Source organism: Amia ocellicauda, chromosome 5, assembly GCF_036373705.1.
Source record: "Amia ocellicauda isolate fAmiCal2 chromosome 5, fAmiCal2.hap1, whole genome shotgun sequence".
Lineage (NCBI taxonomy): Eukaryota > Metazoa > Chordata > Actinopteri > Amiiformes > Amiidae > Amia > Amia ocellicauda.
This window is the reverse complement of record NC_089854.1, coordinates 36,584,250-36,603,095: the sequence shown is the minus strand read 5'-3', so window position 1 is coordinate 36,603,095 and position 18,846 is coordinate 36,584,250. Positions and strand designations below refer to the sequence as shown.

Here is an 18,846-nt window from a genome sequence, read left to right as displayed (position 1 = left end):
CTATAATTGGGTTATTTATTACTGTATGTTTTGACTGAACCCCACTTCCTGGCATCAGAAGATATTCTTCTCCAGCAGTTTTATTTCACTCTGTTTGAAACCTGTAGTCAGTGCAGGGCTCTTTGTTTGCTGAGTCAGTTTGAAGCTGGACTGTCTCTTGCACAGTTGTCTTTCTGGGCTCGGTGACTGAATGCACACCTGTGGTGTCACACAGTTTATTCCTTGAGCAGCGCTGCCAGCCTGTCTGTTACAGCGACACACACTGGCTCTATTGATCTGAATTTGCTTTAGAGGGAAAAAGTGCTTAAGACAATCATCATGTGAATATATTAAGAATGCAGTCTGCGTGTCAGAACGCTTTTCTGTTGAAAAATGCCTTCTTTCGGACTGCTGCATATAGTAGTATGAGCTGTATATTTTTATTTTCTGCACAGAGGAATAGCACTGACGCATTTCCAATATTTACTCTATGCTTACCTGTGTGAATAATTTCTCAAAGGTATAGCCCTATGTGAAAAGAGCTTGTAAGGAGCTTTGCTAAAGGCATTCCTTCACCCATTAACACTAGTTATAATAAAGAAAAGGTATAATTGTTTAGGTACCTTTTAATGTACCTTTTATTTGATTGATGAACCTTGATGAATTGTTGGTTATTTCACTGACATATACACTCACCTAAAGGATTATTAGGAACACCATACTAATACTGTGTTTGACCCCCTTTCGCCTTCAGAACTGCCTTAATTCTACGTGGCATTGATTCAACAAGGTGCTGAAAGCATTCTTTAGAAATGTTGGCCCATATTGATAGGATACCATCTTGCAGTTGATGGAGATTTGTGGGATGCACATCCAGGGCACGAAGCTCCCGTTCCACCACATCCCAAAGATGCTCTATTGGGTTGAGATCTGGTGACTGTGGGGGCCAGTTTAGTACAGTGAACTCATTGTCATGTTCAAGAAACCAATTTGAAATGATTGGACCTTTGTGACATGGTGCATTATCCTGCTGGAAGTAGCCATCAGAGGATGGGTACATGGTGGTCATAAAGGGATGGACATGGTCAGAAACAATGCTCAGGTAGGCCGTGGCATTTAAACGATGCCCAATTGGCACTAAGGGGCCTAAAGTGTGCCAAGAAAACATCCCCCACACCATTACACCACCACCACCAGCCTGCACAGTGGTAACAAGGCGTGATGGATCCATGTTCTCATTTTGTTTACGCCAAATTCTGACTCTACCATCTGAATGTCTCAACAGAATTCGAGACTCATCAGACCAGGCAACATTTTTCCAGTCTTCAATTGTCCAATTTTGGTGAGCTTGTGCAAATTGTAGCCTCTTTTTCCTATTTGTAGTGGAGATGAGTGGTACCCAGTGGGGTCTTCTGCTGTTGTAGCCCATCTGCCTCAAGGTTGTACGTGTTGTGGCTTCACAAATGCTTTGCTGCATACCTCAGTTGTAACGAGTGGTTATTTCAGTCAAGGTTGCTCTTCTATCAGCTTGAATCAGTCGGCCCATTCTCCTCTGACCTCTAGCATCAACAAGGCATTTTCGCCCACAGGACTGCCGCATACTGGATGTTTTTCCCTTTTCACACCATTCTTTGTAAACCCTAGAAATGGTTGTGCGTGAAAATCCCAGTAACTGAGCAGATTGTGAAATACTCAGACCGGCCCGTCTGGCACCAACAACCATGCCACGCTCAAAATTGCTTAAATTGCTTTCTTTCCCATTCAGACATTCAGTTTGGAGTTCAGGAGATTGTCTTGACCAGGACCACACCACTAAATGCATTGAAGCAACTGCCACGTGATTGGTTGGTTAGATAATTGCATTAATGGGAAATTGAACAGGTGTTCCTAATAATCCTTTAGGTGAGTGTATATACGAAGTCCTCACCAAGATGTTTCCACTTGCTTTGCTACAGCCTCTCTTTTCCATGTCACGCCTACAAAGTTGATCATTTAATCTTCCTATCTTTTATGTGGTTGTCTTCTAGGTCTTTTTTCATCTCTTGGTATCTATCCTTTCTTTGTTCATGTCAAATCTGTTCTTCTTGCAGTGTGTCCGTCCCATTGCCATTTTAACATTTTCACTCTTTCAGTTATTTCTTCTTGTTATTCCAAGCATACATTTTTTTCATGCTTCTTTGTGTCATGCGCACTTTCTGGAACATTCTAGAACACAGCCATAAGTGAGCACTGGTAGTATGCATTGATCAAATATATATATGTATGTATATTGTATATATATATAAATTCAGATTAAATAAATTAAACTCTTTAACCAGAAATTATAAAAACACATGAGCTTAATAATTAAATTATTAGCACTAAGAAGTGCAAGTTGCTCACTTATCTTCTTATAATCTATTTAAGAAACAAGGAATTTTTTTTGTATGATTTTTTTCCCCACTCAAAAGTAACAACAAGTGTTATGAAACTCAGATGAGCTAACTATTTCAATAACTATTAATTGAAACTGTTAGTCTCTTAATCTAGATTAAGGTCTGAATTAAATCAGAACATTGCCAACCAATAAAAAAGAAGAAAGAAAGCTGCCAAGGGTCAAAGGTCACGTTTTCTTTTAATATAGCTGTGAATCTCATGAAAAATTAAAAATACACAAAAACTAAATTTCTAAAGTGAATCAAACCTTAAGAATTTGCATTTTGTATAAAACCTTATCCTACCCATGTATCATGTGCGGTAGATTAATTTTATTTACAAAGCAGAAATTCAGTTGGGAATACATGCTGTCTGTTAGAATAATGTATCTCTAATTTACAAAGCAGCACATTTAAATACAATTACTTATATTGACAATTATTCAGCATGGAATGACAGACCCATAACTCCTCAGACAGATAGATCAATATCATGCAAGTAGTTTAAATTCCCAATGGTGTTTCCAATGCTGCAGTCAATAACTCTGATAAAATACAAAAAGCTTACGGTTCTACAATAAATTCAGTCTCTTTTCTTAACTAAAGAAAACTTGATGTAATTCATAGCTCATGTCTAGGAGAAACGTATTTCCCCATGTGAAAAGTTTCATGAATATTCATGAAAAAAAAATGTCAGTTCTAGCCATGCGTGACGTGTTCCACCTTAAAACGTCTCTGTAGCAGGTGACAGTTTACAACTAAAGCTGCAAGAAGGTGCTTTACTGGTGCATTTAGTCAACTGTGAAATAGAAATCAAAATAATACATAAACAAGGGCAATAATGCACTTGATAGTGATACAGGCCCTGTTTGGCCAAAATAGGTGGAGGTGCTTTCACTCCCACAAAAAATTTGATTCAGAAGACAGCAGCGGCATCATTAGGCCTGTGTGTCCCGGGCTGCAGCCCCAAATGTTTTATGAATAGCCCCAAATCTAAAAAATATATATTTTTTAGATTATAAAGGATAATAATACAAAAATAGCCCCGGATCTATTCATCTGTCACTCCGATCATGCTTTAAATCCCTTGAAAATAAAATGATATCGTTGATCAATAACGCAAGTATGTTTTGGGTCCTTTGTGTGTCATTCAAGCAGCAGATCTACTTCACATTACTTGGCACACACGCATTTTGTGTGAGCCGAGAAAGAGAGAGCGCACCGGTTACATCATTGTTGGCATCTGGTGGTAGCTAATTCACTAAGGTAAGACTTGAGTTGAAGGGCGACTATGGATATAAGACGCTTTTTTTCCACACAATGTGAGTGCTTATAGCTAAGCTAGATATTTATGATTTAATGAAAATATTCCTAGCTAGCTAGCTAACGTTACTGCTGGCTGGAGATTTGTTTCAGATCAGTTTTCTTTCCTTTTTCGTTCAAAATCTTAGTTAATCTTTATTATTAATACTCATTAAAAAGTGCACCAGATTAATACATTTAGCTGTTCTAAATCATTGTTTCCTTATGGGGGAGAATGCCCCCAGACCCCCTTACTTTGGCTTTGGACTCTGGGCTAAGCCCCGAATGTATTGTAATCCTAGCAATGCCTCTGGAAGACAGGATTGAAACGGCACACTTCAAAGAGCCAGGCCAGTCAATATACAGAGCTGAGAACAACATTACAACATTGAGGCCTTCAGTGACATTCCCTTTGAAAGTGAAACTGTCACCGTACAACAACAGGCCAACGATGGCTGTGCATTGTAGTGAGACATTATTTTGGTTTTACTTCTCCTATCTCCGATATCTCCTTCTGTTCTAACAAGGTGTCCTCCTGCCTGCCTGCCAGTATTAACCACTGCAACAAAACAAAACAAAACATGGTCCTTAAATAAAATGTAATGAAAAAAGCCAACAACAAGAAAAGTAAAGGAAATAAATAATATAATTAAACAGGGTATATTTGTGGTCGACAATATGAAAAATATGGATTTCTCTAAGTAAAGTTCTGAAAACTGAACTTCCTGGTTCTTACAATATCGGTGGCGATTTGCTATGAAAAACAGATACAGTTACAGTCACAGATACAGGATGAAGATATGGTATAGATGCAGCAAAGTTGGCCCGAAACGTTTTGACAGGAACCAACTGTTCCTGACTATGAAGCTGTGGAGTGTGACCCGAATTAACTGTCGTACAATCTTTATAATGAGTCAGAAGATTCAACCTACCTAACAATTTACCCATGAACAATTTTGTATATTACTACTGAAGCAAAATATGGATAGATACTTTATTTACTAAGCACAGACTGACAAATGCCTGGACCAAATCGAGATTTAGCCTTTCCCACAAATCACAAACTTGTACCCAATTGTGATTTATTGTCAAAAGCCGCTTCATTATATTTATAAATCAAGAAATGATAGGGTCAGGGTTACTGACTGCAGACACGCTTTCCTTCGATGTTATGGCATTGCACACACTGCTGATAGGTAAACTTTTAAGATTTGATTCAAAGGTGCCTGGTGGGTGAAAGTAGACAAAGATCTGTTACAGGCATCCATTATTTTTGTTTTCAAGATCTGTTCCTTATATAAAGCTCATCAATTTAAAAAAAATCACTTGCCAAGCAGTCAGCATGAAAAATGTATAGACTGGTATTGCAATAACAAGAAGGTGTGATATATTTGCTATGGGACATGCAGCTGTCAGGACTGATCATTGTTAGTATTTATTGTGCATTATTATTCTGCAGCCTGCGACCTTGTGTAGCCTTGATAATTTCTCTTGAGAAAATGATTTGTGGGTCTTTTCTATATTGCAAACCGTAAATATGTAAAAACTAAAGTTACACATAAATCCCGTGGAAATGCCTTCACAGCATCAAACTCTATAAGACTGAAATATAAGAAAGCAATTCTGGTTCCTAATTACCTTCATCAAATAACTGTACCAGTTACTTTTATTTACATGCAACAGGCAGGTCCTTGTCAAGGTGTGTTGTGTTTGATCATTGTAAAGGCATAAATCACCTTCTTCTGGGTTAAGTCTTCTGCCCTCTAAGCCACCTCTGCGCTGGTGTCATTTCATTTATCTTGTCTGATAGGATTTAAAAAGGCTTCATTCAGATACATTTATGAGCTAAAGATAAAAAAAGACAATAATAATAATAATAATAATAATAGATAGATAGATATAAATGCTGTTTTTAAATGCCGCGCACACACAGACACGCACACACACACACACACACATATCCTTCAGGCTACGAACTAAATCGAGATCTTGTCCCCTGGCCAGTAAGCGACAATGGTGATGAATGTGCACCATTTATATTTTCCCTCAATATGTGGATACTATAAATATGATCCATTAATAGAGTAGCACTGACAGTGTTCTGGATGTCTGGATGCTTGTTGGTCTAAAGAGGTGTTTCACCTGTACCTCGCTCTGATATTCCTTGTTTTTTGGTAAATATGTAGTTTTTTTTCTTTGTGCAGGGAGAACAGGTGTAGCATGGTCAGCTGTACCTCTCTAACATAATGCAGTAAGAGGCTTGAGGAACAGCTGATTGCATCACAGACTCTTATCCAGTATCCCCCTCTTCAGTTCTGTGGCAGCAGTTCATGATCTGTGGAAGGCAGGGGGTCATATAAAAGAATCCAAACACATAGAAGAGAATATCTTTATCATTATCTTTATATATAGTATAAAGAGTACATGGCAGTGTCTCTCCAGTGTTCCCATAGTGCGTTACTCCATTCTCCAGGGAGCTGTATTGACTGGAGCTCCTGCCTGACTACGTTAGGTATGTACTGTTTTCTGACAGATGTACGGTGTCCTTTCAGGAAGACAGGCAGTGTGCTGGGCTGCTTTGTCTCCATTCAAACCTCAGGATTCTCTGTTCTATTAGAAATGGCTGAACAGTGTGAGCCTCACCAGAGGATATATGCACTTATGTTGGTATGTCCTGCTAGAATCTCTATCATCAGAGATAAGGACCACAATCGCTTTCAAGTTCTGTTACATGCTGTTGGAGGCATAGCATGTTTCCTGTAGAGATTTCAGTAAAATGTGTATTTTTTGTTTTTTTAAATAATGTTCCTGTTTTACATAAGCTGTTTCACAGTTGAAACATGAAAATCCAGCAGGTTCTGGAACAATGCAACAAGAAAGTATTTTAAAAGAGTTTAGCGTGTGTGTATATGAACTGAAATTCTGTTATTATCTAGGTGAGAGCCTTGGTTTTAGGCTCTTTTCTCAGGCACAGTAGGAAAGAGGACTGGAGTAAAATAAATGATTTGCAAATAAACTATCTGAAAAAACAAACAAAATCCCCAAACATACAGAATGCCCTTATCATTTTGCGAGCAGTTGTATCTTGCTGAAAACATTGTTAATTTAAACATATTTTTAAAAATTGGGCATTTTGATGGCTAATTTTTTTTTTTTTTTAAGTAGCATTAATTTGGTTATCTATTATGTTAAAAAATTATGCAAAATGTTAAAAGAAAATAGAGAAATTAATTTGAACAGACTAGTTAGTGGACAACAGCTAGAATCTCTTGTGTGGTTCTAAAGCTTTTCTTTACCTTAATGAGTCTTGTGTTTGTTGTCTTAGTATGCACGATGGAAGAACGATATGACCAATTCTGTCGTGATAGCAAAATTAATGTATTAAAAATGACAATTTGCTTAACCACAGTGCACCGGAATGCATTTGCCAAACTAAACTAACAATTAAACACAATACATTTGCTTAAACATGTATCCCTTTTTCTATATAGTGCTTGATAAGGTGGAACTTACACACAGCATAAATAATGGGTTATAATGAGCTTCATGCCAGCACTGAGCACTGAAGGATTTAGCAAGTTTTGTATAATTTTGTTTCAGTTGAACAAAAGATCAAAAGCCGAGATATACAGCTCAGGAAAAAATTAAGAGACCACTGCAAATTTTTCCTAAATCAGCATCTCTACATGTATGGCAGCCATTCCATTCCATTCATATTTGTATTTGAAATTTGGGAGAAATGTTGTCAGTAGTTTATAGAATAAAACAAAAATGTTAATTTTACCCAAACACATACCTAGAAATAGTTAAACCAGAGAAACTAATGCTGTTTTGGAGGCAAAGGGTGGTCACACCAAATATGGATCTGATGTAGCTTTTTCTTCTGTTCACTCATTTTGCATTAATTAATTGATAAATATAATCTATTGACATGACTATTTTTGAAAGCATTCTTACTTCACAGCATTTGCCTAAAACTAACCACGTTATCTCCATTCTCATTTTCAATTCTAAATTCCAAGTATTTGTTTTCAGGGAGGGTTGCTGCTTTCTCAATTGAAGAAAACATACTCAATCTCAACCTCACCCAAGATGCGTGTGTCACTGAAGTAGAGTAGCAATTGTCCCTTGATTTGTCCAGCATTACAGAAATTGTGATTTGTAAGGACAATCTGTTCCCTAAATGCAAATTGTATTCTTTCTAACTCACTGTTCTGTTACTAATTCTAATTTAGGGGAGATTTGCATATGTTGTATGTGACACAAGTCACTTGCCAAGCATGATGCGTTTTGCCTTCAGAAAGCTGCATTTTGTTTCAAAGTAGGAATGAAGCAATTCCCATGAAATACATATTTAAACTAAAGGTGTTCAGAGTTTGCAAGATTTGGATTAAACCCATTTGATGGCAGTCACTATAATTTGAGTTAGAATTTAGTGTAAGTGATGTTCAGTCAGTTCAGCATGTCAGTCAGGCTGTAACTATTGTTTCCCAGCATGCTGTGTGAATATGTTGCCAATTTGATTCTCCTTGAAGCAAAAATGTGTCACTACCAGCTCAGAATTAGCAGATTACAATTCTCTTTTGTCCCGGTTTCTTGAGAAACACCCTTAGAGTATTCATTTCAACCAAGTCTAATAGTAACTGACACTCATGCTGTAACCTTGGGCACCTACACATGTACACCTTATATGTTAATTAGTACTGTATATGTGAGATGGGTATCCTGTGCATTTATAGTAAACATTATGTGGTTTAGATTGTTTTATGCATTTTGTAGCTATTTTGATTAAATACAATACAATAATAATAATTATTATATATACCCAGTTGTCGTGTCATTGTCAAACAATGTTATTTGTGATTCTTCATGAAACTGTAATCAGTGATACATTTTCATTTTCCTGAACACTGACCCTAGGACAACGATAAAGATTGCAGCTGAGTGATTGCCACTCCATAGAAATGAACTGAATGTGTTTAATGTTAATAAATATACTAGTATCATAAATGTATTAAATATAATAATGTAATATAAAATATCTGTGGTGTGCTCGACTATATTCAGAGGAAGCTAACATTATATGTATTAATAATAATAATAATAATAGTAATCATAATAATAATAATAATAATAATAATAATAGTATTATTATTATTATTATTGGTTTCATCTCCTGATTTAGTTTCATTGTCACAAAGCAGATGTGTTCAGTCTTCCCTCTATCATCTCCATCTTCTCTATGTACTTATTTCCCAGTCATTTAATTAAAATGTCAAAATAATTAAATTAGTGAGAATTATTATAGTTATTATTATTATTATTAGTGGTGGTGGCAGTGGTGGTATATTCTGAAATATATTTATTAGAGGTAAAAGCTCCTATTTTGACAAGAAAATAAAGATGTCATGTAGTTGGGGGCAGACAGGATGCCAAGATGAGAACATGGCTGCCTAGATCTCTGCGGCCTTTTTAAAACATGGATGGCATGACAAACTGTTTGTTCCTGCCTAGCGGATCTTCCCCGTATGGCACAACAGGAAGGAGCAATGCCGCCAGGCTTCCAACAACCATCTGTCCAAGAACAACACTCTGGTACAGCTGATGAATTGGTGTCAAACAGATCAAGGCCAAGTCTTGGGACCAAATTATTCCTTGACTTTAAATGGATCAATTTTTATTATGTGGCTGTGTATTCATACATTCTTTTTTAAACATAAAATAAAATCTTATCTAGGTTTCTGGTCTGCTAGAGATGGCACAACAACACAACAACACATGGTCATCATCACCAGCTCCCAAGATGTTTTCCACTCATTTCATGCCATGGCATCTCTTTTCCAGGTCCCTCCAGCACGGCTTCCAACCTCATCGTCCCATCTTCTCTGCTCTTCTCCTTGGTCATTATTCCATCTCTTGGGTTGCATTCTTTAACTTCCTTGTGTCTCTGTCTCCGGGTGTAGAGTGATGAATGAAAGGAACAGCAAGGACATTTCTAATTTGTGCATTTGCAGATCCCTAGCAGTTGTGTATAGTGTGCAATATAGGTGGAGGCATGCATTCATCAAAGATAACACCCAGCAGCTTCCTTTAAAATGCTCTGAATCAAATCTCTTCCCCTTTGTCGATTGCCGCCAATCTTAGTATGACCGGGAACTCATTCATCCGGTTTGCGGATCTTTCCTGTGGCCTTCGGCAGTGTACTGAACCAACTCACTAAAACAGTAACACTGGGAATGGAGACGCCATTCCTGAAGAGGGAGCTATAAACCATCAAACATAGTGAATGTCTTTCAAGTAGATATAAACTGTGACGTCTTTGCCTATAGAGTGATGACAGGAGTTGATGAGTGTTCTCCAGGTAAGTTGACTCAGATTGGGCTGATGGGGAGCTTGAGTAGTTGGCACTTCTATGGAAGCCAGTTGTCTCGCTTTTAAGCGGTTGTGATACTTCAAGGGGTTTCTCCATAAAACACGGCTGTTCTGTCAATCATTAAAGTCCCCTGACAGTAAGAGAAGGCCAGGTATCTGAGAATAAAAAAATAAAATAAAATAATTCAGAAATAGCATTAGCTTACTCAAACACTGACTAACAATGCCTTGGCTGAGATAAACAGAAGTACGTGCAGCATTACACTGAATTAATTGTTGTTAATGAATGATAAAATGAGTCTAACGATATTAGTGCCAACTGTTTACTGTTTTGTTGTTGTTGTTGTTGAGTGTTGTTAAATTTTGACTTACTTAATGCTTTCTATTGCTTGTAACCCCCAAACTGCACAAGTGTAAACAGAGCTGTACATACATACATACATACATACATCAGCCTTACCAGTTTGTTCCCAATTTGCCACCAGGGGGCTCTACTTACAGTGTGAAATGTTTACTCCCAGATCTGTTTCATTAGAAATACACAACACTTGTGAGGATTTTCTATAGCAATGAAAGTGGCGCCCCCAGGTGGTTAATATCTGTAAACCCCAGGCATGTGTTCTGGATGACCCTATGTCGATGCATACTTAATTCTGCTAACATCTGGGTTACAGTTGGGGAGCTATAAACGATGAAATGTCTGAAATAACCATATACAGTATTTACCCCGTATGTCTAGACTAGAGAGCTAGACTGGGATAACAGGAAAGGAGCTGACTAATAAAACCCTTTTTGTCAGAGTTCATTGATATTACTCTTAGCAAGAAAATAACTAACTAAATAAATGAAATGTTCAAAGTGCACAGAGCCTGGAACAGCTGCTGCAGTCTGAGACGGCGTGATCAACATGGGTCCTGTTCGCTTGGCTTTATACTGGTAATGCTCGATGGAGCTGCAGTTAAAAGGAAGTGATGCATTGGCACACCCGAGGAATCTTAAACTTAAAGTCTTTAACTGAACACTTGCTGAGGATTCGTAATGCTGTGGGCAAACTGCAGCAGAGACCTGGAGCTCCAAAACGAGAGACGGTCTGCACAGCCTGAAGGAGTGCAACATGCTTAATGAGCCTTGAATAATAGTCTTTTATCGGACAACTGTATCATGTAGCCCCAGAGGTTGTAGATGTTGGTCTCTGATAAAAGTGTATTGTCCCTGATAAACTGTTCCCAAAGCAGCCTGCAGACCTTGAGCAGAGACAGTGTGTTCCTGTCTTCAAGGTATGATGCCCTCTGCTCGGTTGTGAGCTGTCGAAATTGCGTAACCATATGAGCAGCTTGTTACTGCAGATTGTATGTGCTGTGCACCGGGGGGGCGTAGTCACTCTGCGGTCAAAGGGCAGTCGAAGCTCATATAAAAGGAGTTTGTCAGCATGTCTGACATTAAGCAGAACTGCTGAATCTCATGTCAGGATCGTTTAATGAACCGCTGTTTAATATTCTGGAAATGTTGTCTTCTTTGCTTACAGCAGCAACTGACAAACAGCACAGACAGACCAGGCAGAATGTCTTTCAATAGCCTGGATACCCACGGCGTGGCAGTGGTCACCATGTCTGAGCTCTGGGTGTTCGTGGGGGACCGGGGTCCGTGAAGGCGGGGACGGTTGTACTGTGTTGCTCTGTATAGCTACAGGGCCCGTGTAAATGTATGTTTTAACGTTTTGACTCGCCCTAAGCCCTTGTCATCTTTTGCGCCACAGTACCACGCCTGTGCCAGAACGCGGGGGTTTGAGTCAACCAAAGCCAGTATGTCTGTGTGCCCCATTGCTCTAAGACTGAGACCCAGGTTCAAACTAGAGATCTGTGTCTCAGGAAAGTAGAGGAAGCCGAATGATATTTGACATAAATATTTGTTGTGACATGATGTTCAATGGTCAAGGTGGTGGATATTACCTGAGGGGTAACGGCCCACAGCTACACTGCGGCAGTCAGGCAGAGAAACAATCTCAAGTTCAGTAATAGTGCGAAACAACATAAAATGTACCATGCTTATTTTTTGTAAGATGAAGAGTGCTGTGAGCAACCAGACCATTTAGTCTAGATGTCCCAAAAAGATGTCTGTAACATAAGTAACATAACGAGGCAAGAAAAACAATAGAAACAAACGCATGATGATGAAAAGATTCCATTCCAGAAACTTTGACATGATTCCTTGTTACCGATATCGTCCTGTCCAGGGTTCTTACAGTCAGATGTTGCCTCGCATACCGTTAATGTCTGCAGCCTAAGGACTGCTGCGAGGCATCAGAATTAAATGCCTTATAAAAGCTAACCGATTGACTATTAAAGTTTTAACCCCAAGACTATTTCTTAACCCAATTAAGCGCAGTCAGTTGAATGGACCCCAGGGAACTTGTTTCTGGTAAAGCCTGAGACTTTTCTAGATCTGCTTTCACTGCAGGTCTTTAGAGGTTTTTGCACTTCAGTTTGCTAGCCACTGCCATTAAATAAGTGAATATTCCTCTCCCTTGGCTCGTTAAACTCCACACTAATGCATTTTATTAGCGGGCAAGGAATACTGCTGGCAAATGGAAATTCCATTTTACATTTGGCACTTGTGACTTTTTTAATTAACTATAATCCCAGAACGTTAAAAGTAACCTTGTTTTACTGCCCGAGTGCAAATGTCTCATCTCCTTGTGATGAGAATGCAAAATACCGTGTGATCATCGGGATGAAATGACCACAGCGGAGGAAAGCTACATGAAGCACCACCTGTAGTCGAGGGGGAGGGAGAAACACAAAAGCACAAAGTCGTCTAAACTTGTGTTCTGTGTATATTAATTGTTTTCTCCCTCATAATTCATAACCCTTTCATCCTCTGTTTCCTAAAATATGCAACATGTAGCCAGTGAAAGAGCACTCCTGCAGCTGCTGTCTGCTGATGGGATAGGGAAATGGGAAATAAATTGTAGTTTACTGGGGGATTGCTGTTAATACTGCTCTTCAAAATGATATTCATAAACCCACAGTCTCCATTGTAATAGGTTGACACAGACGTGGCGGTGTTTTCTTTTTTTTTTTTCTTCCACAGTTCTTGCATTTTACCAAACAAAGGAAGAACAGTTTTCTACTCTTGTGCTCCCCAGAGTCTCTGGAGGCGAGCTGTTTGATCGAATCGTGGAGAAAGGCTTTTACACCGAGAAGGATGCGAGCACGCTGATTCGGCAGGTCCTGGATGCAGTCAATTATCTGCACAAGATGGGAATTGTGCACCGGGATCTCAAGGTAATACATCACTCCGGCGCGACTTGCACTCCAAACCTCCTGTCATGCTGTTTCCTGTGAACAGGCTTCCCTGTTATTTTTTTTTTTTAATTTCTTAGCATTCACAAAGCTGTGAATTACCTTGCAAACTAAGATATGCAAAATCTCTCACCTTTCAATTTAGACAGTGATTTATTTATTTATTAATTTATTGCTGTAACACTTAGAGACATATTTTCCATCTGACTATTTGTATTGTGAACAATTATGGTTTCATGGTTTAATGTACTTTAGTTTAACAAAGACCTCTGATTACTAGCATATGATTCTTGCATAATTGGTCTGTAATAAACGCAATGCTATGATTTGTGGCATGATTATCTGCTCTTGCAATTTAGCTTGTGTATACTTGCACTAACCACAAAACTGCTGCTTAGCTGTCACAATACATCTCATTAATGATCTGCACTACTGTTTGTAACAAAATCTTAAAATAAATACTGTGAATATCAACATAAATCTAAAGGATGGCAAAATGTTTTCTAGTCAGTGTAGTTCTTCAGTGTCCTTGTATAAATCGTTCCCATAAGTTTGCTCAACATCTCTTTGGAAGCAGATGCTGATTTTTTTGTTAATGCACATGTTTTGGTAAAACACATTTCATAAACTCACATTTGAGATCGGTCAGACCCAGTTCTCCTGCGGTCTTCAGTAACAAGATTGCATTGCCCTGTGGATAATTTTATGAGTCAATAGAATACTCTAAAATCTATAATAAAAAAAACCTTCATTGAAATCCTCATGTGTTTGTGTTTATTGGCTTAATGGTTCCCTTGCTGATATAATTGCTAACTTCATCATTTACTGCAGTCCAACAAAGGTAGTCTTCTGCTTTCAAGCTGCCCTCCATCTTTCTTTCCTGACTGTTTACTGTCCTCGTCCTCAGCCAGAGAACCTGCTCTACTTCAACCCTGCCGACGAGTCCAAGATCATGATCAGTGACTTTGGGCTGTCCAAAATGGAGGGAACGGGAGACGTCATGTCCACAGCGTGTGGGACCCCAGGCTATGTGGGTAAGGGTGTCTGTTTATTCCTGTCTTCAAATCGTCTCCTCCAGTGTAGAGCAGAGCAGACTGCAGTGGACGCTGTGGGCAGAGCCTCATGCTAACCAGTCAAACAAGATTTGCTGGTTATATTTTATTGCTGTAAGCTCATACGCCCCCACTGGCTATTACTCGGAACACAACAGGGAGCATTTCAGACAGGTTTACCTATTGGATAATAAAAACAAATAGGTAGTATACTACATGAAGTGTTTAAGCAGTCTATCCAATATGATTTGTATGTGTTACCGCACTGTCTGTGAATCTTCATTTTCAGTGAGAATGATGCCCAAAATATTTTGTCTGAAGAGCTCCACATTTACAGTAGTTGTTGCTCAAATAAACTGTTCTGAAGTTGCATCATAAAATTGTTTAACAACGTGGTATGACTGGAATTGATCTTGTTTTGTCTACATTTGTTTTTACTTGGATTTTGTCTGGAACCAGGACTAGTTTCGAGTTTTCTCTGATCTATACTTAGCAACATCATTATTTTTAAAAATTTGAGAAGTTTTTCTCAAATATTCGGTGGCATTAACGGGAGCTTTCTGTCTGGACACGGGCAATGTTTCTCTGTAGGTCTCCAGTATCTGCCAATATTGGGTGGTGTTTTATGGTGAATGGCTGGACTTCTTCTAGCACAGAAATGTCTTGACACATAGATGGGAGTGTAAGTACTTGGGTCAAAAGATACAGCACTTAATTGACCCAACTCAACCTCAACCTCAACTCCTCAGGACACTTCTGGGATAAACTAAAGGCTGACAACAGAGATCCATGTTTCACTGTACAGTAGGATCAGCACTGTAGGGTGGAGTCACACAATTGCTAATTTCTTTCACCCATCTTCCAAACACACTGAGTCATTCTTAACAGGGCTTACACTGTATCATTTTGTAAGTCTCTTGTATTACGTTGATTGTTTCAAATTCATATAGTTATCCATAGGTAGTTAAAAAAACACAGTATAAGCAGTAGAGTTCCAGGAAAAGAAAAAAGGTTTTACGCAAGTCCTTGTGTATTACGGTCATAATTTTCAACTATTACGAACCTCAGTAATTCTGTTAATAAGACCTACATGATGGAGTAACAGGGTATGTTGAAGGGCACATTTACTGTCCCCATATATTGAGATCAAGCTACTGTAGTTAGGCCTAAAGTGACTAACATTTTAATTGTGCTTCATGGATTCTTAAAAACGCAACTAGCGCACTCAAAATTCAATTATATATGTAGTCATGTTTTAGTAGGGTGTGAAGTGTTTGTGATTTTTCTGTTCAATTCTATAATTTTGGTAACTTTTAAATAACAATTACTTATTTTTGGATTCTTAATGCATTTAATCAAATTAAGTCTAATTAAAGGCTTTTAACATGGACTTGATTTATTTTGGTGGGTATTGCTAAAGTCTACTTTCTTGACACTTTCATAGCAAGTAAAGGTCTTTGTTTTCTTGTTTTCATAGCTCTTGTCTCATGTACAGATTTTCCCATTCTAATGCTCATTTTTATGATGTGCACATGTGACTGTTTCCAGCAGAATACTAGCATCTCGTGTTACGGTGAACCGATTTCTTGCCTCGGGAGGACACCAGACAATACTGGGGGCTGAGCCACAGCAAAGAAGTCCAATGGCTTGTTATAAATTGGTTATATATCTCTGGAATATGAAAGATTCTGGCATCTTGCTTAAAAGGAACAAACCTGTTAAATACTTAAAGTACAGGGAGCGCATGAGGATAGATATTATATACATAGTTTTGTAACAATGCAATGCTAACATTTACGCATTTTGTCTTATATTTCTTTGAGGATTTTTGCAGTATTGATTTACAGCCTTATTTGGATCACTCTGTAGGTTTGCGATGACAGCAAACGAAGATTACTTTCTAAACGGTCATGAACACTTTGGAAAAAACTATTTAAAGCAGTCATGATCACTCCTAGAGAGTTCAATCTGCCATGGGCAGGCTTCTCATCTTCTTAGACAACTTTTAATGAGGAAGAAATACCTTTGACTTCCATCAAAAAGCTGAAATTCTTACAGCATGCCCTCTGAATTCTCTGGTTCCTTATTGTTTTGTGAGACAGTTAAGACTTTTGTGAGATTCACACAGGAGAACCTGCTGTTAACTGCCTGCCTCTGGGCCCGGTACTTGTGCCTTTGCTATAATTTGGAAGAACACAGTTGTGCCACAGAATGTTACTGGATACTTAGTTTCAGTTATTTGTACTTAGTTGTTCTCAGAACTCCAGTGAAGAACATTTGCTTTTTAGCAGTAAAAATGATGTGTTCAGTCAATTTAATAAAGACTGGAAGTTTTATACATACAGTCATCTGCTGGCATTGTTATTTTGTCTGTAAATGGTAAGAGTTCTCTGTAGTGATTCTAGGAGCAATTTATCTCTGTTATGTGCTTGGCACCAAACCCTGATGCTTGTATTTCCCTTTTCAATTTACTGGACTTTGAGGTTCTCCAAGATATTTTTTGTTAAAGGTAGTACAATTTAGCTACTAAGCATAGCATCCAAAGTGACTAAATGCTAAAAGATTGTACACTTGGAAGAAGTAGATTTTGTATTTACAAACTGACTGCAATTTCTGAAGTGATAATAATGTGTACTGGCAGCAAGAAAGTGGATATTTTCCAACAAAAAAGTAGACTGGAAAATTACAATGTTTACAGAGCTGTGTTGCAGAGAAATTAGGGAAAATTTGTATTCCTTTTGGACAAATTACAAACAGTACTGGCTGATTGTAGTAGATTTTGGTTGATTTTTTTTTTTTTACCATCTATGTTAATTTGTTTGGTGTGTGTTTGTTTTAATAACTATTCTGTTTATTTATATATTGAACAGAACTTAATTAATCAAAATGTTTCAAGATGTATTTTTTAAACCATATGAATGTAATGTCTCTCCCTAGGTTGTAATCTGTGAATTTGGACATCCTTTGGTCAGAGAAGCAGTGTGGGCTATGCTGCAGGTACAAAGCCAGAGACCCTTCCAATGCAAAACTGTATGATCATCTGCAGGGGTCTCCAACCTTTTTTTAACTCGAGAACTACTTTGATAGCTGTGAGATGTCCCACGATTTACGGGGTGCTATGCTGATGATATTTTCTCTGCCATGATCTGGGGAGCGGGGGGGGGGGGGGGTGGTGACGGTATCTTCTATGCCGTGATTGGGGGGGGTTGGGGGTTAGATTTGCTGATGAAAGTGGGGGGTAGGGAGTACTGACGGTATTTTCTCGGGTTTTGCGTGTATTTTCAAATTCGTTCGACGAGCACCTCTGAGATGTCCCGTGAGCGACGTGTTGGAGACCACTGATCTGCACGATTAGACTCCAAGTACTTACAGAGGCTTCAGGTGATAATATTAAGCTAGATTTCACATGCTTTGTAGTTTTAATTAAGGGGGAGCATTCTGGGGTTCAATTTGTAATCATTAAGAAATAGCAATAAGTAAAAATGCGATGACAGCCAAAAGCTATCCTTGCACTCAGAGCTCTCTCCTGCCGAGCTGTGGTGCCTGGATGTCAGTTTCACATGATCACAGGCTGAGCTACAGAATGCAATTAATTTCAGAAACAACAAAGCATATTGAAGGAAGCAGGGATCCGCATCAGATGGCATTAGTGTTTCATATTTCTACCAGCAGCCAATTAAATTTGCCAACGTGGCCGACGGACTCCGGGAGCAGCATGGATGAAAACCTTCAGCAGACCACATCATAGATCAAAACATCTACTTGGACGGGGTCTGAGTCGCCCAAAGCGGAGATAAAGCAATCAGCAGCTAATAAAGATGTCATTATTTCTGGGCCCTGATCAAACCGTGTGGCAGGGAGCCGTCCTCTCTGACAGGGCCGGAGGCCTCTGTGGGTTGAACAGAGCTCACAGAGAGTGTATCTAGGCTTTTAAAGTCAGCTTTGGAAGACTGAATGGAAGGTCTTGTGAGGGGGATGGTTGTTGCTGTTGTAAAGGGCACTTTAGCGGTGGGAAAAGGCCCACAGGCTTAAAAAAGTCAACTGTGATGGACTCGTCTTGCTGCGCTTGTAACACAATACAAAAACTGAATCGCAGACTGTTAGCAGGAGAAATATTCAGAGTGGGTTTCAGGAGACCCAGAGAATAGAGGGATGGTTAGTATTAGAAAATATTACCCTCACATGGTTTTATCCCCTGAGGTTATGAAGAAGTGTGCCCATCTCCTCTGTGACCAGCTTCTGACCTGACTCTTTATGCTAGATTAATAAGTACTAAAAGCATCTTGTAAATCTGGCAACGTGCCAGTGCAGTCATTCCAATCTTCACTGTTGCCTCTAAGGAGCTGCCTTCAAAAAGAGAAGATTTATAAAGCCTGAGAGAGCTCTAAATCCTTTAAATATCAAGGTGCCATGCTCCTCCTTGGC

At 38.8% G+C, this 18,846-nt stretch overlaps 1 protein-coding gene across 2 annotated transcripts in view; it reads left to right on the top strand.

Annotated features, from left to right (window-relative positions):
- Window positions 1-18,846, top strand: part of camk1da (calcium/calmodulin-dependent protein kinase 1Da) — a 114,873-nt gene that overhangs the window by 74,805 nt on the left and 21,222 nt on the right. For both annotated transcript variants that reach the window (XM_066705032.1, XM_066705033.1), the window contains exons 4-5: window positions 13,213-13,351; window positions 14,277-14,403. In XM_066705032.1, the coding sequence (XP_066561129.1) occupies window positions 13,213-13,351; window positions 14,277-14,403 (266 nt within the window). The remainder of the gene's footprint in view (window positions 1-13,212; window positions 13,352-14,276; window positions 14,404-18,846) is intronic.